Source organism: Mixophyes fleayi, chromosome 4, assembly GCF_038048845.1.
Source record: "Mixophyes fleayi isolate aMixFle1 chromosome 4, aMixFle1.hap1, whole genome shotgun sequence".
NCBI lineage: Eukaryota > Metazoa > Chordata > Amphibia > Anura > Limnodynastidae > Mixophyes > Mixophyes fleayi.
The window spans coordinates 278,233,527-278,258,474 of NC_134405.1; the positions used below are offsets into that span (position 1 = coordinate 278,233,527).

Consider the following 24,948-nt stretch of genomic DNA (forward strand, 5'->3'; position numbering starts at 1 on the left):
TGTACTTTGTTTGTGGGTGAAAAGCTTATTCCTTGGTGACTCCGAGTTCCAAGGGTTTGTGTTTCTTAGCTAAACTGGTTCCTGAAATCATGACTATTACTCATGAGGAAATGGTTGGTATTCACAAGACTACATCACCACCATACATACACACACAGTATGAACACCGTGGCAAGAGAAATAGGATTCCTGGTGAGGAACCCATAGCTACAAAATTGATTAGTGAAACCGCTGGGTTTCAAGTTATGGTTGCTCTAGATCTCACCAGGACCGCTCTGGGAACGTTAAACTTTAAATATATCCAAGACCTAGCTAAATTAATAGACAATATCACCGAGATGTATGATGACACTTTCAGGTATACTGGAAGGGAGCTACAAGCGTACAAGAAGGAGTTAGTGCAACATAGACTGGTACTAAATTATCTCACCTCTATTACTGGCGGGTACTGTGTGACACTGGCCACCCAGTTTGGTGTCAAATGTTGCACGTACATTACTAATAATACAGATGACCCCAAGGAGGTTATAGACCGGAAGATGGATGAAATTCTGCAACTGAAATGGGAATTTCGAAGGAACCATAATTCTTCGTTATATGAGGTCGGGGAAAAGGTGGCAGGTTGGTTCTCGTGATTGAACCCTGTGAAATGGTTCTCTGGTCTGGGGGAGTGGGTAGAGGAAATGGTTGCTAGTGTAGGTATGCTCCTTCTCCTTATACTGGGTGTCATCTTAGCAATTGGTTTATGTATCAAATGTGTTCCTACTGTGTTGAAGTGTGGAAAACAGTCACACTGAGAAAGAGACTGAAAGGGTGGTGAGAGATACCGAGATCATGGTCTGTGAAGATGTATTGTATAATCCTGAACTTGAAACGGTGATTAGGTGATAGTTTATTACACTATGAAAGGGTGGAGCTGTAGAAGTCAGCAAATTGGATAAAGTCATTTCAATTAAAATCGAGCAAACTTGGTTGTCTTTGTCTGAAAAGATGCATAGAGCACGCTACGGCGTGGAAGGGCGTGCCCAGCCGCAACACGTGGCAACAACAGCATTTACGCTTTTACATGCATTCGCACAAACACTCACATTTGTAAAATAGTACACATTAATGGTAGTTGCAGCACATAGTTATTAATGTTGAAATATAGTAGAGGTTATGTGTAATATTATAAGTTCTATGCATATCAGTAAAACATATGGTACACGTTGAAGGAATCATGTCATGTGTGGTATCATACTAATCCCCTTCACATTTGTGACTGTCCGGTTCACTCTGCGAAGGGATCGCAGAGTGCATACGCAAGTTATTAATGTTAAGGAATTATGGAATATTATGATTAGAAATCTTGGCGGGAAGATCAGAACCCATCCCCTGGAGAGATGACCCCCTCCTTTGGATTCCTGAGCTTAAACTAGCCTATGATCTGCAACCACCTGGACCCTCCTGAAACCTGGACCAATAGAAGCAAGCCACACCTTTGCATTGTTTTACTGTATTTCTGTTTGCATATAAGCAGCAGCTCCTCGTCTAGTGTTCAGTCACCTAGACCACAGACTTCAGGACTGAATCACTGTTCACTGGATCCAGAGTGTCTGCGATAAGTAACGGCTGTACTTAGTATTATTTCGCTTGACTATTCTGCTACTTTTTGAGAATAAATATTTGTGCGTTGGAAACACAAATCGTGATTCGACAATCGTTATTGGATAGCGACAAAACGCTCATAACACATGCATGAGGGCGTGGCTATAATTTTAGACAGTACTTGGCTGCTCTCCAACTCTTCCTATCCCCATAATATACATGGGCAATGCTGCATGCACTACTGTTAGGTGCACGCAGCTCTCCCTTTTCAAGTAGAGTCGTGTGAAGCAGGGGCAGGATCCAGCCACCTCAATTATACAGTGCCCCAGGCTTGGAGGGGAGGGGGGGGGTTCCAGGCACTAGGAAAACCCCTTGCTTTGCCTATGGAAAGGCAGCTCTTTTACTGGCTCACAGCAGTGTTGCTCAGGGATCTCGCTGTATATATCTATATTCAGAGAGACAAAGACAGAGAAAGAGAGACACACAGAAGAAGATGAGAGCGCTTCAGATTTCTCTCTCTCTCTCTCTCTATCACACATGTGAAGTGACGGAATTACATCTGTAGAACAAGTTTTCTGCATAAATATATCCCACTGCAAAAATTTTATTTATTATTACTATGTATGAACTTGTATCTACTTAGATTATCGGACACTGGTAAATGATGAGCTTATCCAACTGTAGATTTTTCTTCTAATACTCTATTTTCAATCTATATTCTATAGCCTCAGGGCTCTGTCCCTGGACCCTTACTATTCTCAGTATACACCTCTTCTCTGGGTGCACTCATCAGCTCCTTCGGCCTCAAGTACCACCTTTATGCTGATGACACTCAACTCTACCTTTCCTCTCCTGATCTCTCTCCCTCCCTTCTCTCCAGGGTATCCGCATGCCTCTCTGCCATCTCCTCCTGGATGTCCTCTAGATTTCTTAAACTCAATTTTGCTAAAACTGAACTCATTGTCTTTCCTCCCTCTTGTACCTCCTTCCCCTCTGACCTCTCTAGCACTGTTGACAACTCATCTATCTCCCCTGTTCCCCAACTCCGCTGCCTAGGTGTCATCCTCGACTCCTCTCTCTCCTTTGCCCCTCACATTCACGCCTTTTGCCAAATCCTGCCGTTTCCAGCTTCGCAACATTGCCCGCATTCGGCCCTTCCTCTCCCAGGATGCCACCAAATCTCTCGTCCACTCTCTGATTATTTCCCGCTTGGACTACTGCAACCTTCTCCTTATCGGCCTCCCTCTCTCTCATCTCACTCCCCTTAGATCTGTACTTAACGCCGCTGCTAGGCTTATTTTCCTCTCTCGCCATTCCACCTCTGTCTCCCCACTCTACCAAGCCCTTCACTGGCTCCCCTTCCCCTACAGAATCCTTTTCAAGCTCCTCACTCTGACTTACAAGGCCCTCGCCAACTCCACTGCTCCCTACATCTCTAGTCACACTCCCTCCCGCCCACTGCGATCGTAAAACGATCGTCGCCTCTCTTCCCCTCTGATTACCTCCTCTCACACACGTATCCAAGACTTCTCCCGCGCCGCTCCCCTCCATTGGAACAAGCTCCCCCGCTCCATCAGAACTTCCCCTAATCTGTCCTCTTTCAAACGAACATTAAAAACCCACCTTTTCCTTAAAGCCTTCCAGTCTCATGCCTAAACTCCAACCGGTCGGCTACCTCTCTTTCTCATCCCTTCTTTCCTTCCCCCCCTTCCTTGACTCCGTCTCCGTTTCTCCCGTCTCTCTGTCTCATCCATGTGTCTGTCTGTCTTCCCCTCCCTTTAGATTGTTCGCTCCTTTGAGCAGGGCTCTCCTACCTCCTGTTTCCATCACTTTTAACTGCGCTCTCCAGCTACTCAGCTCACCTCCTCTCGGTCCCTCTGCCCTCTGTCTCCTCTCGCTTCTCTCCGCTCCCCTCAGTGACTCTCAATCTGTCATCCGTGCCCACCCTCTTGGGCCATAGTTACCTGCCTATACTCACTTTTCCCCTCCCTCTCTTTCATGCTGTGCCTGAGCCCCCAGAGTTATAGTGCTTATGGTTACTTGTACTGTGCCATTGTTTGTCCTTGTACGGCGCTACGGATACTTTGTGGCGCCCTATAAATAAAAATTAATAATAATAATAATATATACCACCTAACAAGATTTGAGTAGACATACTTATTTTATGTCTTAAAAACAATATTTATAATGTTTTCCCTAACATATTTTGAAATATCACTACCTTATTGAGAAGTTTAAGTTTCATCTTCGTCTTTTTCATGAATTTTTTTAATTAATTTTCTTCTTAAATGGCAATATCAGAAGGATTGCAGTGCTTTATTTAGTATATAGTATAATTGTTCTATATTCTCTTAAGACATTATTATTGCCTTTCTTCTCTTTTAATATGGAGTGATGTTTTTGTTGTGATATTATTTAAACCAAACCTGATTTTTGCTCTTTAGATTAACAGGAGGCAAAATGGGGGGAAAAACGGCAATATAATATATTATTGTTTCTGTGCATAGCACCACCATATCACTCAACGCTTTCCACAGAATACTGAATCATTCATAGCTTTAATGCTGCATTGGAGCTTACAGGAGAAAATCACAAACATACAGAATAGTTTCCATTATAACCTTTATATAACACCATACTTGTCTACTCCCAGAAGAGCAGAGGACTCACCAGCTACTAGTGAAGTGGGCCGGAGGGGGAGCATCATAGCCAATCACCAACCCCCCATCTAAGCTGCGCAATACTGCCAATCCCAGCATTGCACTGCGGGGGCATATGCCATGATGACATAAATCACGTTGCCACTTTCCCTACACTTGCCACTTTGATCTGGAATTTTTTAAAAAAAGGTGGCAAGTACATATAACACTAAAATATTACACAGAAATTTACAGAGCATTTCTCTGCCCCACTGGATCAAACAGTCTAAAATCTCAATCACTCAACACACACATTATCCTAATAGTGCTCCCTGGTCAGAATCAACCAATGGACAGGTTGCTGCAGTGCAGCAGTGTTAAACACAGTGTAACCATGCTAACCAAAGAGTGACACCTATAAAGACAAGCCAAGGCAAAATGTCCATCCCTCATCCTTTACAGACTATTCCCCAATAGTAGCCATACTCATCAGCAATACAGGTATGGTTACAACTCATAGAAATAATTAACATGGAATGTTGGCGAATCTTCTGTAGTTTGCCAAGGCGAACCCGTCTTTGCACAAAACTTTACATAGAATTCCTAAAATTAAGTGATAGTACAATTCTGAGGTTACATTCTGCTGCCCTTTACATTAAAAACGCATAGAAGTAACATATGTTTTATAAATACAGTGTTCAGAATTGATTATGGGGGATTGCTCACTTGCTTTTGTATTTCCTGATGTGCAGTTTAAAGTGCAACTATATATCTTAGGGCTTGCTTGTAGAATATGGGTTAGATGCCATAAATGTTCAGGCATGTTATTTAAGGATGTAGATCAGGAAATGATCAATTAAAAAGCATGTATGGGGCGTAGAAAAGTGACTCCACGTCTCAGAAGGAAAGACGTTATTTATAATGACTAAAAAGGAACTGGGAATTCTTGTTCCACTAATTCATTAAACTTCATGGAAGTCTGTGGGTTCAATCCCTTCATGTATTCATTTGTTTCAGTGTACTGAAGAAAACAATGTGCTTGTACATTGAGATCCATGCTGACAAAGGCTATGAGTAAACTCTTTTAGGATTATAAATGGTACAAAATAAAATAACCACAACACATAAATCAGATATGACCTGATCTCCCCCAGGATTTTAAAATTTGAGGGGGAATGTTTATATCCCAACAGTTACTAAAGTATATTTTGCAATCAGATTCACAGACCAACCAACTCAGATTGTTACACTGTTTGCAGCTATGTTACAAATTCACATGGGGAAATGTAGTGACTGGGGGAGATAAACCACATCATCCAGTGCACTCAGACTTATTACTATGTATGGTCTTGTATCTACTTAAATTATCGAACACTGGTAAATTATGAGCTTATCCAACATTGTAATAAACCTGCAATGTGGCTGGTTACTGGAGGTGGACATGTCTTCTACAGTAAACTCTAAATAGCTACTGAAGTTCACTCTAAAAAAAAACAACCAGCATTACAAACCAATCACAATATATCTAGCTTTCTGCCAGCCCAAACTCTGGTCCTGCTGTGCGGTGAGTAATACTACACAACTGGTGTATATACAATGGGTAGAATTTGTGAATATTTCAGAACACAATTCGCTGGATAATGGGGCACATACAAGGTGCTGGATGGTTGAGGTACAACTCTATGTAACACTATAGAAATCTGGGGGTCGAGCAATGATCTGAGCAATTGGAGGATATATAACATGCAGGACAACTGTGGGCTTTGTAATCTGCTGGACAGCTAGGGCTATGCAACATGTTGGACAATTGCAGAAAATACAATTAGGGGCTATGTTATGTCCTGGATAACTGGAGGCTATATAATGCATAAGAATATGTAATATATTGGATAATTGAACTTGGCATGTTAAGCCTGGCACGTTTCGCAGTATGATAAAAAGTAAAACTGTACTTAGCATTTTCAAAGTTAATTATGCTGCAGTGTGTTGCATTAAGTTTTCCATTTTATTTCCTATATAGATTATAAGCCATAACTGAATGAATACATCTTGAGTTAATGATCCAAAATAATTAATTGGATGATTATATTTAAAAGTTGCATTTTTTATGTAGGAAACGAAACCAAATCAAATTACCAGGATTTATTAAACTCTGTTACTTTGAAGGAGGAAATGTCAGTTTTAAATCTGAGATTTAATTGCTATTTTTTTTGGTTGGCAGAAATATTCTACCAAGTGGCCAAAGCGTTTTTAATATTGCAAAGCATTATTTAATTTTTCTTTTTTTTTAGTCTTACATCTAATTTTAAGTCAATACATCCATTACTCAGAATGAAAGAGCCACGTAAGATATTTATAACTTTCATAATAAGTTATTTTTCAGGTTTTTTTAAATAAAAAAAGTCATGTTCATCAAATCAATAAAAGCACATTAAATATTTGATAACTTCCTGTTTGTTCAGAATCTCCGCTGTACTCAGAGGGGCCTTTAGGCTCCAAAAAAGGCCAAAGGACTAGAATAAAATGTACATTTCCAGGAAATCAAGACAAAGGAATGCACAGGAATGCCGGAAAGCGGTTTCTTTTGCAGCACACGGCACGGATTACAATTCTACGACATTTATTTGCAAAGGGAAAACTGAAACACATCATTCTTCAAAAAATGGACATTAGAAAGACACGAATGCAACATATAAAGCTGGAAAATCTTGTTCATCTGTAATCTGTAGGATTGATGAAACTGACGGAAAAAGCTTGAGCACGATAAGCTGCAAAGCAGTGAACACAGTGAGACGCTGCCTCACTGGTCTGATACTCACCTAGAGTACGAAGCACCTGTAGAGAGTGCTGATGAGTAGGGCTGTCTAAATCCACAAGAAGAGAGAGGATAGACAGGCTGACTTTGCCTGTGAGTGGAAAAAAACAACCCATGGAGTCAGTGCTGTGTCACATAAAGTACCATGTTATTCACTTTGGAGTCATTACATATTATACAGTTATAACATTGTTCATTAAAGCAGCAATCCCTTGAAAAATGATTTGTGTTTGAACATACAACATTGTGGCAGGCTATCAGAAGAATTCTGATATTTGCCATTTTTCCTTGGTTTGTTTCTTCAGTTTTCTGCATGGTGTAGTGAGCAGAGAAGCTGTGAAACTCTCCTGTGAGCTCTCTGTCTGTGTACAATAAAATCCCCTCCTCCTCCTCTGCCTTCACATGACCTGCTGCGATCCCGCTCATGTCTGTGTGACTGGCAGAGATATTTTGAAACCTCCAGAGATATTTTGAAAAGGAGATAATGATTTCTAGAAGAACAGCTAAGAGAAAGGACTAGCAGATGCATGCTTAAAATGTAGTGAAAAAAACAAAGAACATTTATGTGTTATTTCTGCTTCACTTCATGCTGGTTCTGTTGATCCAGAAGAAACCAATGGCCACCACTGCAATCTTCCCAAATTTTTCTCACAAAGAGGAAACAATTCTTTTTGGAGCCCAGACCAGCAAATGGAATACACTCAGAATCAACATTAATTTCAGTGAACTAGTACATTTCATTTAGCTAGGAAGATATTCAAATACTTCTTAAAATTAAACACCATTCCACAGATCTCATCTTCCCTCTGTCTGTCCCCAAAAAGATATCCACTGTTTGCCACCTGTTGGACAATGACCCGCTTACAATCATGGACAAGCCTGCAAATACTGTATACATTTTAAATTACTGAGACATTATTTGGGTATACTTCCTTTATATTCTGAGAACAATGCTTTTCAGAAGCATCATACATTAAGGTAACACATTTTATCACGCTAGCAATTGCTGCCACTAGATTTCCAAATTGGAGGCTGGTTTGTGTGGCAATTATTATTTACATACATAGTTGCTGTAACATTTTGGTGTCAACGTGAAACGAAATACACGCTTTACAATGAAGCATTTGTCCAGCCTTTTATAAAAACATCTAGAGAAATCTAGGGAACATTTTTTTTATCACACTAAAATTATCCTGCTTATGTATGTATATTAAAGACTGTGTGACCGCTATTGGGAGTGTCCTTCCCCCATCATGTCACGCATATTTTAAACTTGTGAGTAGCAGTTATGCATTTGTCAAAGCACTGACAATTTCTGTTCCATCATCAGTAGTGTGAATTCAGCTCAGAGCGGCCCCTGTTTACAAATTGTCATACGGCAATCACTCCCACACTGCTTAAAAGTTAATCGTTTATGTTGTAATCACACCAACAAGAATCCAAGCACTGCAATACATCAGCAGCCTTTGAAGTCTCACATTCCGACCCCAAAGCAGGACAGAAACATACAAAGTTAATCCAACAGTGACATTTGTTACTCCATGGGACAAATTATTACAATACAAAAGGATTAAGGCCCTCACCCCTTTTCCCTAAACGAGTCTGACATACTAATTACCACAATTGGAAATCAAACTTGATGGATGGGAAGGCAAGTCTTATTTTCAGCTTGAGACTGTTTTTGGGCTTAGACGCTGCTTCTTGATGACGATTATGCAGTTGCAGCAGCTCAAAAATATATGATGATCATTATCAGGAAATTAAAAAATTATTACTAATGTCAAAATGTAACATGATTCACAGCCTAGAGCAAGCTTGGCTAACCTGTGGCACTCCAGGTGTTGTGAAACTACAAGTCTCAGCATACCCTTCCAGCAATAAGCTGCTATATATTGGCAAAGCATGCTGGGGATTGTAGTTTCACAACACCTGGAGTGTCACAAGTTAGCCAAGCCTGGCCTAGAGCAACTTTCTCATCTTTTAACTTGAGTTCAAATTCAAACCAAACCTAAATATGCAACATTTGACAAAATACATGTAAAGTTTTCCCTACTCTGACAGAAGTTAAAGGGATTGTCCACTTTGGGACACTCCTTCCACTTTGGCAATGGTCTCTCCTATATACCAATATGGTGGGGGTTCCCCTCCTTCCACAGTTTCCTGTCTCTCATTTTAAGGAGCAGAGAGCTCAGCACTGGATTAAAGGCTATGGAAATACTCAAATCTGTTTGGATGGGAATGAGAAAGTGAATAGAGCGCCTGGTTGAACACACAGATACAACATTCAGTACACATCTCTTGTCCTAGCATATTCATTCCCTAGAATGACAGAGGATTTAGAGACCTGACAATGTCAGGCTCTTAGTGAGAAGCAGTCTTTTCCTAAAGCTCCTAACAGGTAATTGTGTGGTCACAACAGGAGGATCCTTGACCACATTTTTAAATATTGGGGGATATTTAAGATCTTTGATTATCCGTTGTTTTCAGCTTTTCTAAACTATGAAGACTCTTTCCAATGCCATTCAGCATGCTTACTGACAGGGAGTATGGAGGACATAGGGAAATAAATGCCTTCTTATGGTGAAACTTTATGCCAGATAGCGGTCATTTAGATAAGACCAAAGGCTTTACATGTATTTGAGACTATTACCAGTATGCTTTTTATATATTTAAAAAAAAAACAGGAAAAAACCCAACATTTTAAGTTTAGTGGTCACCTAAAAAAAAAATAAAAATAAATCTAACTTAGCGGGAATAGCTTGAGATTTTAAAGATAAGATTTGTCCCCGAGAACATTCTTCTCACTGTGCAGCTTGGGTGCAATGCTCCCTGTTTATTCATATTCCCAGATCTTTGTAAGTTAATCACTTGATGACCACAAGGTTTTTTCACATTCCACTTTATGGGACTATCAAAGAAAACTCTTTGCCTGCTCAGACAATATGGGGCTCTCGTTTGATAGCGCTTTGGTATATTTGTTTTTTTTAATCACTACCTAGGACAAGCACAAAAATGAAATAACAAAAAAAACCAAACAGTTTTACATGACTATTCCCATAGTAACTGTAGTGTAGTAAGTGCGGCATTTGGAATGTAAACCACACAGCTGATCACAGATATTACAAATATGTAGAGTGCTTTATTTATAAGGCACAAGTACAAAAATACTCATTTTAGTTTTAAACTTTTCCCCTCGTCTGCATTGGGGAACACAGCACTCATACGGGGCTCTGAGAAAGCATGGTTTAAAAACGCTTGATGGGGGTATAGTACTTGGATTACTTGGGATGGTTTTATACTGCAGTTATCAATAAAAAATGTTGTAAAACTGGAGAGTTCCACAACTATTATTTTTGTATTACTCTTTATTAGTAAAGTGTATCTATAAATTATTGCTGGCAACTATACAAATGTCCCCAGAATCTTTGCTGAATAGCTCACTATATTATACTATGTATGAATAATCTTTTCACTGAACATCTCAGTTTTCATAAGGCAAAAAAAATAGTACAAGCAGAGAAAGTGAAATGCAACAACAATAACACTAACCTAAAGTGACAATTTATCTCAACAGTTATGGCCTTTGTTCCAATCAGACCAACAGGATAGGATGTTTAAGGGAACATTACACTGATTTTATAAACTATTAAGCAAAATGCATGCAATATCCAAGGTACCTCCTCGGAACTCAAAGATCCATGTTGAGTTCACATACACGCAGAAGCTGGCCTTCTGCATGCATGTGCCATGTGTCACTTTTCAGCCAAACACAAACACTTGCACACACTTTTTTTTGCAGGTCAGTGTGATTTGTAGACTTTTCCAAAGCATATATATATATATATATAATTTTTTTTTAAATATCTATCTATACAATTATACAATTAGTGCATATCCCTGTGAAACTTCTGCGCCTGCACCTGATGTAGTGAGGTATGGAAAATCTCGGGGCCGATATACATTTACCATACATACAATCATACTATTAACTCAAGTGTCTTGTATATGTTGCAGATCTTCATTTATTTTACTGTGTTCTACATGAGAGTGAGGTCAGTGGTGGGAAACCAGCTGCTCTAGAGCCGCAGCCCTGTGTCTTCACCTGTGGCCCCAGCTCCTCCCTGCTTCCTTGTCAGCTTTGTTTGTTATAGCTTGTTTAAAATACCTGCTGTTATGTTATTACAGACAGGTGCCTGTTTCTTTGATTAAATGTATTGTTTTAACTTATTACTGAGATTAAGGGTAATGTGCGGCCCTTTTGATGGTTATAGGGTCGGCCACTGAAGTGTAGCAGGTTGACCACTATTGAGACATACAGAGCAGCATGCATGATTTTGAAAAAACTCAGGTGACACAACAACTATACAGCAGGCTATATCTGGATACACATTTGGGATTTCAAGCCAGAAGCACTTATCTAAGTTACTTTGTGAATAATCTGGACCTGCAGAAGTTGTACTATTCCAGCAAGGCATCAAATTAGCAACCTGAGTTCCTTTGGGGCTTAAGGTCCAAAATGTTTTACTCGTGCAGTTAAGACTACAGTTGAAGAAGACATTTTTACTATCTGTCCAGTAAATGTGTGTATATTTCATCCGTTCCGAGTGAGGAATGTGGACTAATGTATAATGTGCATAGATTGTAAGCTTGCGGGCAGGGCCTACTTACCCATCTGTATTAGCCAGTATTATTTTATTATGGTGTTTGTTCTCACATGATGATGATAATGTAGGAGTGCATAATACATAAACTGTACACTTACCAACCCATTGAAGGAGATATTTGTCCAACACCTCCTGGGGATATTGGGTAAAATGCTGGAATGTCTGGTGTTTGGGAGGGTCTCTGTGCACCTAGGTAGATTAGAGCATATTTAGATACTGAAACAAACACATACACTATTTACAGCAAAATATGAAAAAAAAAACCATATCTTAAATTATACCCTATAGATACAGCGTACATGTTCTGGTCATTTAAAAAGCAAATATTTTGATCTAGCAATGGTAACCACGGTAACACAAAATGGCAGAGTGGTTACCATTGCTGTCTCACAGCTCTGGGGTCATGAGTTCGATTCTGACCAGGGCCCTATCTGTGTGGTATGTTTACCCTGTGTTTGCGTGGGCTTCCTCCAGGTGCTCCTATTTCCTCTCACACTCCAAAACATACTGGTAGGTTAAATGGCTTCTGACAAAATGGACTCTAGTCTGTGTGTTTGTGTGTGGTTGAGAAGTTAGATTACAAGATCCAATGGGGCAGTGACTGATGTAAATTATTACACATAATTGCCAACTCTCCCTGAATGTCAGGGAGACTCCCTGAAATAGGGGTGATCTCCCTCACTCCCTGAAGAGTCTGGCATTCTCCCTGATGCTGAGCCAGTAAAAGACGTGGTTGGCTTCACCATCTATGGCATGATGACACAGTTCACAAATTGTGTCCTATGTCAATGTATTGATGCCTATGGAGGTGGCCATTTTCATGGAAACCAAGATTTAATCAAAGACTGACAGGTAAGACAACATGACTTCAGTAATGGAGACAGAAATGTAAGAGACACTTCAATCTCTAGAGATTCATTAGATGCTTTTCTTTAACGCATAGTTGCCTACTCTCCTGAAATATCCAAGAGACTTCCGCATTTCTGGGAGACCTCCCGGGTTCCCGGGAGAGCAGGACAACCTCCCGGTTCTCGCCCCTGCAATACATAAGCTTAATTACGCAAATATTTCATCTTAGCCCCACTCCCTGCTGTAATTGAGCCAAAATTATGCGATTCATCAAGCCCCACCCCCGCACGCCCACCTCCCCTGGGATGTCCCTGAAGCAAACGAGGAAAAGTTGGCAAGTATGTTATTACATATTCTCTGAACAGTGCTGCATAATATGATTGGAGCTATATAAACAATAATAATATACTGTGTAAAAGTAAATGTAACTTACAAAGGCACTTGCTGGAACACTCAGACAGTACTGGTTTAATTAGGGTGTAATGCACACAATGCTTTGGGGGTTAAAGGACTATACTCGTCATCTGCCATGTAGCCACATATATTGTCTGCCTTAAATAAACCAAAGGTTGACAGCAACTATTGCTCTCTTTATTTTTTTATAGCAATTATTTCTCTCTCTCTTTTTTATATAAGTATAATATGGGTTATTCATAGCCGAGCACTGCTGGAGAAACATAGTATCTAAAAAGTTTGAGCCACAACTGCCATCAACATTTTTTACATGTTACACACCGGTTGGATCCTGCTTACACTTGGTGCTCCCTCCTTTACCTGAGGATTTTATTTACTAAACGGCGCGTTTGAAAAAGTGGAGATGTTGCCTACAGCAACCAATCAGGTTCTAGTGGTCATTTTGTAGAATGCCCTGAATAAATGAAAGCTAGAATCTGATTGGTTGCTATAGGCAACATCTCCACTTTTTCAAACCAGCAGTTTAGTAAATATGTATATGGACTCCGGTTTCCTCCCACACTCCAAAAAAATAACCCATACTGGTATGTTAATTGGCTGCTAACAAAATTTACCCTAGTCTGTGTATGTGTGTCAGGGAATTTAGACTGTAGGCCCCAATGGGGCAGGGACGGATGTGAGTGAGTTCTCTGTACAGTGCTGTGGAATTAGTGGCGCTATATAAATAAATGGTGATGATGATGATATTTTCAGGAGTTAGAGGCACTGTGTACCTCAGCATGGGATGCTGCGGAGCAAGCACAGATAGATGACAATTTGATTAGCCTCATGGTGTTTTTGTTAATATATTTCTTTGGCTGACACTTATTTACTACATGTGGTTTAGTTATTTATACAGGACAGTTACTTAAATTGTTTCCCTATTTTGGTGATAGCAGCTTTCCCTTAGTGGAGCTTCATTTAAACGCCCGTAGGTATGAACAGTGAGAATCTTCTGAGTAAGTTGATGACAGCAGCTGTTGTTTATAGTGTTTTAGAACCCTGGACGTGCTTGGGTGGTTGCCTAGCAACAGAATTTATGACAATTTTGACACCGTTTCAGATATTTGATTTGTTTACCAATCCTTGTATTGTTGCTTGGCAACAGGCTAATAAGCATGATGTGCTGCATCACAGCTTTGTTTATCATGTATTAGTGACATTGTTGAATCTATCATGGTATCTTTCATTTTTTAGCTTTTATGTACCAATTAACCCCTTTTTCTTTACAGCTGTATATTATGTATTAAACGGCAATTGTGTGCCTGAAACGTCAATTTGTATGTGAAAACCAATACATTTTGACTTGTCTTGTGCACGCCTCCTGCCTGCGTTTTTCTCTATCATCCAACCTGGGGGACACTGCTGCACCATGGGGCATATAGAGATAACTCTCGATCTGAGCACTTAGGAGTTGATAAAAACAAAATAGGCTACTTACCTCTATATATCCCCCCCCCCCCCCCCTCTCCTGCAGGAAGTTTCCATTTTTTTTCCTTTTGCTGGTTTCAGATAGCCAAGATTTTTTTACTCTCCTTTCTCTCCCCAGTTCCCTTGTAGAGTCTGATGCAGCACTTTAGTCCTGGAGCAGAGTACATGGGGGCCAGCACTGGGGCACTAGCACAGAGCTGCTCAGTATTTTGATTCTCCCCTTTAGGGAGAGCTCTGGAGTTTGAGCAGGAGAGCCCAGTAACGCAGATGTGCTTGCCTTTTATGGAAACAAAAAGGTGGAGAAGTCTGCGCTTCCCTCTAGAATGATGATGTATTGTGTTGCCTACGGGAGGAGAGTGGGTGGAGGTGGGCCCCTACCCTCAAGGGTAAATGCAAAAAGGTATTCTCCCTGGCACAGTAAATATAGTGGTTGCAGAGGTAAGTGCAAGGTGTAATCATAAGCAGGGACGGGCTGGCCTGGGGAGCAGGGGGCCGCTATTAGGGCCGGGGGGTAGGCCGGCCGCCCCCCCGGATGCAATATTACCCCTGTCAAGTGATGCGGCCGTCTGTGTGCCCCCCGGCCATCCCTCTCCCAGCCCGCGCCTGATCAGGAGTATGGCAAAAACAATGTTTATTCATGGTATATGATAAAATATTAACCTCAACAACAGGTCCGGACCAAATATATCAAAAACAATGGACATATAAAATGTAACCTGCTGGATTACAACTAGGATGTGTCAACAGCAACAATATCCTCTAATTAAAAAACCATTAGGTATCAGATGACAGCATAATATCTCAAAATAATGTACCAAAAACAAACTGCAGTCTCTCAATTCTGTTTCATAGTCCAGCAAATAATCCAAACGCTGCTTGTGTAAATCACAATGAAAGTTCAAGCAGTGAACAATCAGACAACTAGGTATCAGGTTCAGGTGTTCAAAGTATCCTTGTAAAGAAGTGAATGGTGGTATTAGAGCAGAATATGCAAGAGGGGAATCAATACACGGTATTGCACTTGTGCTGTAAACTGAGAGTCCAAATAGGATGAAACATCCCAGCAACGAAATGCAGAATAGATGGAGAAAGTACATGCAGTTCTAAAGGAATGAAGCCAGACTCACTCAATACCGGCGTGGTAACGTTCCTTCCAGCGAGTCCCGCGTAGGTCTTTACCTCCCCTGAGAGCGGGGGACATCCGATGTAGATGGCTGGAGAAAACAGCGTTCTGAATGCAGTATGTCTGGTGGTGCGCATGCGTTTTATAGCGAAGCGATGAGCAGTTACAGGCTATTGCCGACAGCCATTGATGTAGTTAGGATGTTCCAGCAGAATATGGTGTATACAAATGTTGAAATAGTATTACGGATCCTACGTGTTTCATCCGGCAGGGCTTCTTCAGGGAATAAATAGTGGGGATTGGTGTACCATGCAGGGTTTATAAAGACCTCCCATGATGAACAATTCTTCATGATTGGCTCAGAGAAAGTGGGCTGACGAATCACAAAATATCCACACTTAACTTGGATAATAAAGATTTTATGACAAAACTGAATAAAATCTTTTATATGTGTTCATTCTCACTTATTAAACTTATTATTGAAGATTATTATTGTTTTTGCCATACTTATAATTACACCTGGCACTTACCTCTGCAACCACGATAATTACTGCGCCAGGGAGAAAATCTTTTTGCATTTGTGCTTACCTTTTGACTGGCTTAGGTAATGATTAATCCTCACCTTCCTCCTAAAGGAAGATATGGAGGATGACATCCAGTGTCGGACTGGGGCATGAAGGGCCCACAGGGGGAATACAATGATAGGGGCCCACCAGAGGGGGTGTGGCCAGTCACTTGAGAGGCGTAACAAAAAAAGGGTGTGGTAAGCCCACGATGGACAGCTAGAACCATAGTGCTAGCTGTCCTAGCACTAATAACAAAATAATAATACTCACGTGATCGCGCTGCCAGCGCCCCTCCTCTTTCCTCTCTGCGCCGACCTCACTGAATGTCAGGCATGATGTCATCATATCACGCCATTCAGTGCGAACAGAGCAGAGAGGAAGGAGGATGGGCGCTGGCATCGCAATCACGTGAGTAAAAAATAAAAAATAAAATAATAATACTTATGTGATCATGGCGCTGGCGCCCTCCTCCTTTCTCTCTGCTCTGTTTGCACTGAATTTCGGGTGGGACGTCCTCACGTCACGCCCGACATTCAGTGAGGAGCGGCGCCGAGAGGAAGGAGGAGGGGCGTCGGTGCCGCGGTCACGTGAGTATTATTATTATTATTAATATTATATTTTTATTTATTTATTTTTTTAAAGTATCCGCTCCCCCCATCAACAAAAAGGGGAGCCATCGGGGGTCATCCCCGGTCCCGTTAGCACAGACGAATGGAGGTCGATATGATGGGTAAGCCACACTGGTTCTGTTGAGGAGCAGACCAGACAGCAAACCCTTTAAAGAGAGATTTGTCACTAGGGGCAGCATGGCGATGGACAGCTGTTTGTGGAAAACAAGTCATAGCTCACCTGGACCTGGGGAAGGGCTGTGCTTTTTTTGGCATACATGTGTATGTGTGGGTGTGTTATGTATGAGTTCACAGCACTTCTGTTCATACATATTAAAATTATACACTTTTAGCCTTCTATATTGTGGTTACTCTGTGTTTGCTGTTGTCTTCCTCAGTTAACATGTTAGAAAAAGGAACTGGGCTAAGTCTGCCGCAGTTAAGCCTGTTATTTTTTTTACCTGTTCCATGTGTCAGGGCAAATTTATTAGTGGACGAAAGCAACCAGATTCCCAATGAGCGGCTTGCGAGTCTCAGGACCATGAACCGCATCCTCTGGGAGTAGTGCAGCCAAGGCAGAACCGGCAAGTTTGCTGGCACAGTCTATCACCAAGAAACTCGCATTGCGATGTGTCAGAAGGAGGTGAGTGAGAGTCGCTCTGTGGTACCTAGCAGAGCTTCTAATAAAGAATTGTCTTGTCAGAGTAGAACATTTTTTGTAGCCGGGAAGTGGCAACTATGGACCCCAATATGGGCTAAGTCCATAGAAAGTACAGTATTGAGAATAGCCAAGGTCTCTTCTTCTTTAGAGAAAGTCAAAGATGCTCATCAGGGTGGACTCTGATCCTGAATACACTTTGCAGGAGGAAGGGAAGTTTATGAGGGATTCAGATTCTGAGAACTAGTTTCATTGAGATATTGGTTGGTAGACAGGGGGTGGAAGATTTGGTCATGGTGGTTGACTGGACTTTTAACATGGAGGATGCAGAGCATCCTTCACTTCCAGATGTTTCACTTTTTTAAAATAAAGAAAAAGTGTTCTATTTGCTTTACTTCTAATTTGTCAGAAGTTAGAGGAGTGTTGTGCACGACCAGAAAAGTAATTCCAGGTTACAAGAGGTTCCCACTAAATGATGCTTTTCCGGCTGAGGATAATGTAAGAAGGGAAATTACACCTAAGGTTGATATGCCAGTTGCTATCTAGATATACCACTATTCCAATGATTTCCTTTTACCGTTCCAAAGCCTACTGACAAATCAACAGCATGACTGGGTCTCTTCCCACACATTCGCACCAGTGGTGGGGGGCCACCTTCTGCGTATCATAAACATATGGAAAGACTCATTCTTACATGCATGGGTAGGAAGGATTGTGGAGAAAGGCTATATTATAGACCTCCTCAGTACCCCACCCAGTCGTCTTTTTTTTTCTATTAGTCTTCCAGGAGACCGGTCCAAGAAAATGGCAATCCACGGTGCCATCTTATTCTTTCTGTCTTCAGAAGTGATAATGCCAGTTCCAGAAACTCAGAAGAAACAGGGTTTTATTCCAAGCAGTTTCTGGTTCAGAAGCTTGGGTGTTCCAACTCAATCCCTCAACTCCAGGCTTTGGGAGTACAAATTCAAAATGGAGTTCCTGAAGTCTGTGATCAATGCCATGGAGCAGGACAAATTTGTAGCCTCGTTGGATATAAAAGATGCTTACCTCCATATCCCGAACTGGAAAGGTCAAGGTCTACTAAGATTTGTGATAAAGAACCTTCATTTTCACTTCTGTGCTCTTGCCTTCAAACTAGCTATGGCCAGCAGGGTATCCATCAAGATCATGGAGGTCATGGGCGCTCTTCTTAGATTAAAAGGAATCACAGTGATCCCGTCTTTAGACAATTTACCATTACGGCTAAATCATTTCCTCTTCTTCTAAGCCATCTTCAGAATAACAGAGCAGTTGTTAGAAGTTCACAGCTGGATCATAAATTGAAAGAAAATTCAATCAGAACCCGGCCCAGCACATGCTGTTTCTGATTCTTATTTTCAACACTCAACTTCAGAGAGTTCTTCATTGTCAGGAAAATATTTTATCTATCCAAAGGCTGGTGAGATTGATCCTGGGTTGCAGGAGAGCTTCAGTTCTGCTGTGCATGAAATTGATGGGAAAGTTGGTGTCAACATTCGAGGCAGTGCAGTATGCTCATTTCCATTCTAGGACTTTTCAGAACGATCTGCTGAGGAAGTGGTCCAGATCCAACTTGTAACTAGCCACTCAGCTCATGAGACTGCCGCCTCAATCACAACAGTCCATTTAGTGATGGCTCAGGGGGAGGTGGACACCATCTGAACAGAGGCCACCCCTTTTGCATTTGGGACTGGATCATTGTAACAACGAATGCCAGCCATCAGGGTTGAGGGGCGATGACATAACTTTAGGGCTCCCAATCAACATTTTAGAGCTCAGGGCAATAAGGAATGTTTTGCTTTGGGCTCAACCTCTCCTCTTAGGCAGGCCGATTCACATTCAATCAGACAACACCATGACTGTAGCCATATATAAATGATCAGGAGGGCACCAGAAGCCTTCCAGCAATGAAGGAGACAACCAGGATTTTGGTTTGGCCAGAACGTCATGTTTCGGTGATCTCAGCAGTTTACATCCCAGGGGTGGCAAACTGGGAGGTGGATTTTCTCAGCAGAAATACCATGCTCCCAGGAGAATGGTCTCTTCACCTCAAAGTTTTTTTCACCTCAAAAAGGTGGGGTCTGCAAGAACCAGGGATACCTCGGTGTTTCTAATGGATGTTCTTACAGTTTTGTGGGATTTTTACCCAATATATATTTTTTCTCCTTTAGCCATGATTCTTCATGTCCTCAAGAAGGTCCAGTGGTAGTTGCAATGCCGAATGGCATAACACCGACACAGATAATAACTTTAAAAAAATAAATAAATAAAACCACATTTTTTTTTTTTTGTAGGTATTGTAGGTGTCTGTTTTATTCTCCTCAGACAAACGTATCACACCCAAGAAGGTCAAGAGGAAAGGAACTCAAGAAATCTTGGAAAAGGTCTGTTTCTACAATAGAATTTAGCTCTGCTATACTTACGGCATGGCTGTTGAAGTCAAGAGCTAAGGGTTTTTCCGAAAAGATGGTTCAGACTCTTTTAAAGGCTAGGAAACCTTCTTCAGCTTTAAACTATAACAGAGTTTGTAAGACTTATGTTCTATGGTGTGAATATAGAGGATGCCAGACTTTGTTATTTAATCTGTCTCGTCTTCTCTCTGTTTATCTGGAGGGTCCAGATAGACAAAGCAGACACCTAAATCTATAAAGAATTCCATTTTGGATGACTATCGTCTTTCAGAGGAAACTTGCCACCATGCCAGAACTGCAGATGATTTCGGAGAGAGTTCTTAGAATCCAGCTGCCTTCTTTACCTTCTACAGAACCATGGGACCTTATTTTGGTCTTATCAGATTTACAGCTTTCTCCCTATGAGCCTTTGTATTCAGTTGAGCCTTCAACAAGGACGGTCTCCGAGCTGGGAATTCTGTCATGTATGTCTCCTTTTCTGATTTTTCATAATGATATGGCAGTGCTATCAACGGTTTCATCATTTCAGACTAATGTATGTTTCAGAGTTCCACATTAACCTGGAGATAGTCATTCCATCTTTACGACAGGCAAGATTTGTGGGTGACCAGATCTGCTTTATCTGCTTAATTTGTTCAGATCACTTAGAATCTATGGGCCTGATTTATTAAAGGAAAGTGAGGCATAAATAGTACATTTTCTCCTGGACAAACCATGTTACAATGCAAGGAGTGCAAATTAGTTTATTATTTTGCACATAAGTTAAAATACTGGCTGTTTTTTCATGTAGCACACAAATACTTGATAGCTGTATTTTTACACTGAAATGTAAAGTTAATCTAGGACACGTCCTACCCCATCTATAACTCTGTCGCTAAATTTTAAATTTACCTCCCCCTCCAATGTAACATGGTTTTGCCAAAGTGCAAAATTATTCCTACTTATTGCTTTACTTTCATTATTGAATCAGGCCCTATATGACCAGGACTGTTAGTGTTCGGAACACAAATTCTCTTTTTGTTCTTTATGACACTGAAAGAAGGGTTGGCCAATGGCTAAGCACACTATTGCAAGGTGGATAAAAATGGCTATCCACCAGACCTTCATCTGTTCAATTAAACTAGTGCCAGAAATTATCTCTGCTAACTTGACCACATTGCTAAGCACTTCTTGGGTGGTGCACACAGGAGTACAACCTGGTCCCCTGTCCATACTTTTACAAAACTCTATTATTTTAATATTCTTGCTAGCCTTGAATGAAAGGTTTTACGCACAGGAGTGTGACCGTACCCTCCCTTATGAGCAGCTTTGAAATGTCCTTATGGTGAAGCAGTGTCCCCCAGATTGTATGATCTGAAAGATTTGTATACTTGCGTTAAATCCATTTATCTGATTCCATCTGAGGGACACAGTGCATCCTCCCTTTAAGTTTTTTGTTTTTCTCTCGTTTATCAGTAACATGATTGATAATGTAATGTTTGCATAGAATGTGTGTTCTCTTGGTTTATTCTTTGCTTTATTCTTAGGCTTTGATAGTTATAAACTGAAGAATTCCTGTAGGAGGGGGATATATAGGGGGAATGAGTCTTTCTTGTTTTTATTAACTCCTAAGTGCCCAGCTCAAGAACTAACTCTATATACCCCATGGAGAAGCATTGTCAGAGAAATGGATTTTACACATGTACAAAAATCCTTTTTTGTATTCATTACATTATGGAGTTCCTGCACCCAGGCCAGATGAGGACTACTGAAACATGAGTGCCTTCTATACATTTTTCGGTACTAAATATACTTCTCAATTCACTCCCAGTAGTGTTTGGTGTTTGAGGCTACTATATATACAGGAGCCAAACAAACATATACAGTGTTCCCATGTTTTACATTGTTGGTACTTGTCTTAAGTATAATGAATTTCATTTAACAAAATTGTGGTGGTTTTGTGTGTGTAAAGGGTTCCTCTTTTTATGTAGCAAATCCTTTGTCCTTTGGCCATATTGAATTTTGGGAAGTTTCTATTATTGTGAATAGACATTTATACAGGATTTATTGCATTTGGGATATAAAAGGAGCGGTGCCTTTTACAGATGTCATGTCACCTGATGTCTGACTTCTGTATTAATGGGTGTGGTAGGATTTTGCAAAGGCGATTATCCCGAATGCACTTACATCGACTGTAAAATTCCGAATGCTGTAATTGCAAGCTGCAGTCAATTCCGACTTGCTGAATACCTGACTGTGAAGAATTCTAGCATTACAACATAGCGTCACTGACATTCACATCACTTTGAATAGCAAACAGTGGACCAAACAGGGTAATATAGAACAGAACAATAAACGAGTAATACCAAGACTCCAGAAGCTCCAGGCCTAACAATTATAGTGAGGGTGGTGCAGAATTAATTGTTTAGAGACAGGAGGGAAGAGGGCCCTTCTCATGAGAGCTTACATCCTAAAATGGAGGGCATCCTATTATGGGGGCAATGCGAGGACCGAATTTTTACAGTCATAAGTGCAGTTGGGATCATCATCTTTGCAAATGTGACTACCACCGGTATTAATATATGTAAGCCAAATCAGGTGCTAGAAGGTTCCACCTTGTCAGTTTATTAAACCACACCTCTAACTGAGCTATAATAACAAAGCAATAGAATAAAAACTAAGCAATTCCTTTCTACATAAACTGAAGTTTATTTTTTGAAAGCACACTATATTATAGGGTTAGAGTATGTATATGCTGTTATAACAATGTTTATTTGTTTTACATTGTTTCTAATCCCTGATCATATATTACTTAATATCTAAACAATATAACATTAGAAAATATTTTTTTTAATACAATAGAAATTGCATAATAACTTTATCACTGAAACTTAAAAACACCCTTTTTATTTTTTGCCTGGAAAGAGGTCAACCAGTTTTATTGTTAATATGTCAGCTACCCTTTACTTTTTTATACTTGCTATACTGTTATTAGACAGCAAAGTTTCTTTTGCACAGTAGGTTATTAAACTGTTACCAGGTTCTGCTGCAATGTTAGTTTTCATTAGTTATTTTGCTTCACTAGATAATGCCTTGTTCACCTTAGCATTCTATTCAATGTGCTGTACTGTCTCTTGAGATGCCTTTCTCCAGCCCACACATAGGAGAGCTGTGATGTATTCAGGAAGCTATCCCTGGAATAAGCACTCTAGTCTGACACTGCTTCAAAGACCTCTATATGTCACACTGTGAAAGATTCTACTGTATAAAGTAAAGCAAAAAGTACCTCTAGAGGACCTAGTGACAGGTCTTCTTTAAAACACATATGCTGCTTGTACAAAGGCCTTAAACTGACCACAATTTAACCTGCCAAAGTAAGGGCAAACACCACTCAGCGTATGTGAAATCCAGAGGCAAACCAAATACATAGCTATTGCAATGAGACTGTTTCCTGTTTCATACACTTCTTTTCAAAGGATGACTGGTCGCTCTCATTTTTGGTATGATGCACTTTCCATTTTCATCACCGCATGAACACATAATTCTCCACCTACTGTCAAAATCTATTTCCTATCTTCAACCCATGCACTGCTCATTATGACTAGATATTGGCTCACAAGTTGTACTGTCTGAAAGACCAAAATCTATAACCAGATCTAAACCAGATACATGGATTTAACCACAGGATACGTATAGAACAGCAAATATTTATCCTTATACCCTCTTTTGTTAACTTAACCACTAAGCCAGGACTTCCACATTTAAAGCCCCGCATAACATTCCAGTCCATACATGTCTTATATAAAATTGCCACCCTTTACATGAACATTTTTTGAGGTCATAATAAACAGCATATAGACGGGTGCTGCCATTCTGCTTGTTCTGTGGAGTTGAAAAGAAAACACAACAAGAATTTTTTTTCAGTGCATATTGATATTGAAGTGAATTGCAATTTATCGCTAATTACTGCTGTCTTTTGGTAGAAAAATAAGCATCAATTATATTCTGGAGATTTCAGCTCTCCTATATTAAGCGGTGGTAGTCAGGATTAGATGCTGACTACCCTGACAACACTTACCCCGACATCTTGACACCGAAGTGCTCCTTCCCGACGAGGATGGATGACAACTGATGTGGCAAGCGACTGGAACCAATCCCGATGAATGAAGAACCCGCCGTGATTTGATACGGGGTAATGTATTGTCGGATTTATCAGGGTCATTATACCGTACCCCAACCGTATTGAGTGGGTGTGAAAAGAGAGACTCACCACTCTCCACTTCCTGTAACCAACACCAGGATGAGGCATATCTATATATGATGAGGGAACCAATAAGAGTGGAGATATAAGTAGTGGGGAGCTGTATTTTTTTGTTAATAAATATTAAAATCTGCCAGGATTGCCTAGACAATGAATGACCCTGTCCATGGCTTTGCAAAGCAATATGTATATTGAGACATGTCTAATGTCTAAGAAGAACTGAAAGCTACATTTTTACTTTTAAGATTTTAAAACAAGTATTTCAAATGTAAGGTTTTCCCCCCTCACATATTCCATTTTCTACTCCACTTATTTCCTTCCAGTTAAACATCAGTATAATTTCTTTGTAGTTCCATGATTTTCTTCACTGCCTTTGTCATAATAAAAAATGAGCTGGGATTATTCACCATTATTAATGCTGCATTTTGTGCCTGTTACCTTGTTTCTGGTTGAGGTCTGCAGGAAGATGTGGCGAGTGGGAACTGTGACTGAATGGCTCATTGTTGTATGGAATGAGAGGTGTGAGTGGATGGACCCCATGCGATGGCTGCACCACAGGAACCTTAGTGGACTAAAAGACAAAATAAAAAATCAAATCAACTTAAACTCATAGTTTAGAATAGAAAGCATTATCAGGGATGATTCTTAGGTAAACATTAGATTGTGAAAAATAAAAACAAGACAGACAACCAATAAGTGAGATAAAATGTTTTTAATGGGGGTTTCTTAAGCCTGATATATAAGTTTGAATACAAAGATACTGCACTATCCTGTCTTTATTTTTCAGAGTCTGCCCAGTAAAGGGATAAAAGGAAGGGGAGCAGCGGAAGTTTTCAATATTATGGAGTAAGAACTGTAAACTTTAGGTTAGTGCAGTGAATATTTG

The 24,948-nt window shown here is 40.4% G+C and overlaps 1 protein-coding gene across 6 annotated transcripts in view; it reads right to left on the bottom strand.

Moving 5' to 3' along the window:
• TCF7 (transcription factor 7) overlaps window positions 1-24,948 on the bottom strand; it is a 172,187-nt gene that overhangs the window by 45,899 nt on the left and 101,340 nt on the right. For 4 of the 6 annotated variants that reach the window (XM_075209772.1, XM_075209774.1, XM_075209776.1 and 1 more), the window contains exons 4-6: window positions 24,501-24,633; window positions 11,804-11,894; window positions 7,046-7,132 (exon numbers count right to left, since the gene is read on the bottom strand). In XM_075209772.1, the coding sequence (XP_075065873.1) occupies window positions 7,046-7,132; window positions 11,804-11,894; window positions 24,501-24,633 (311 nt within the window). The remainder of the gene's footprint in view (window positions 1-7,045; window positions 7,133-11,803; window positions 11,895-24,500; window positions 24,634-24,948) is intronic. The other 2 variants (XM_075209773.1, XM_075209777.1) reach the window with 1 other exon arrangement.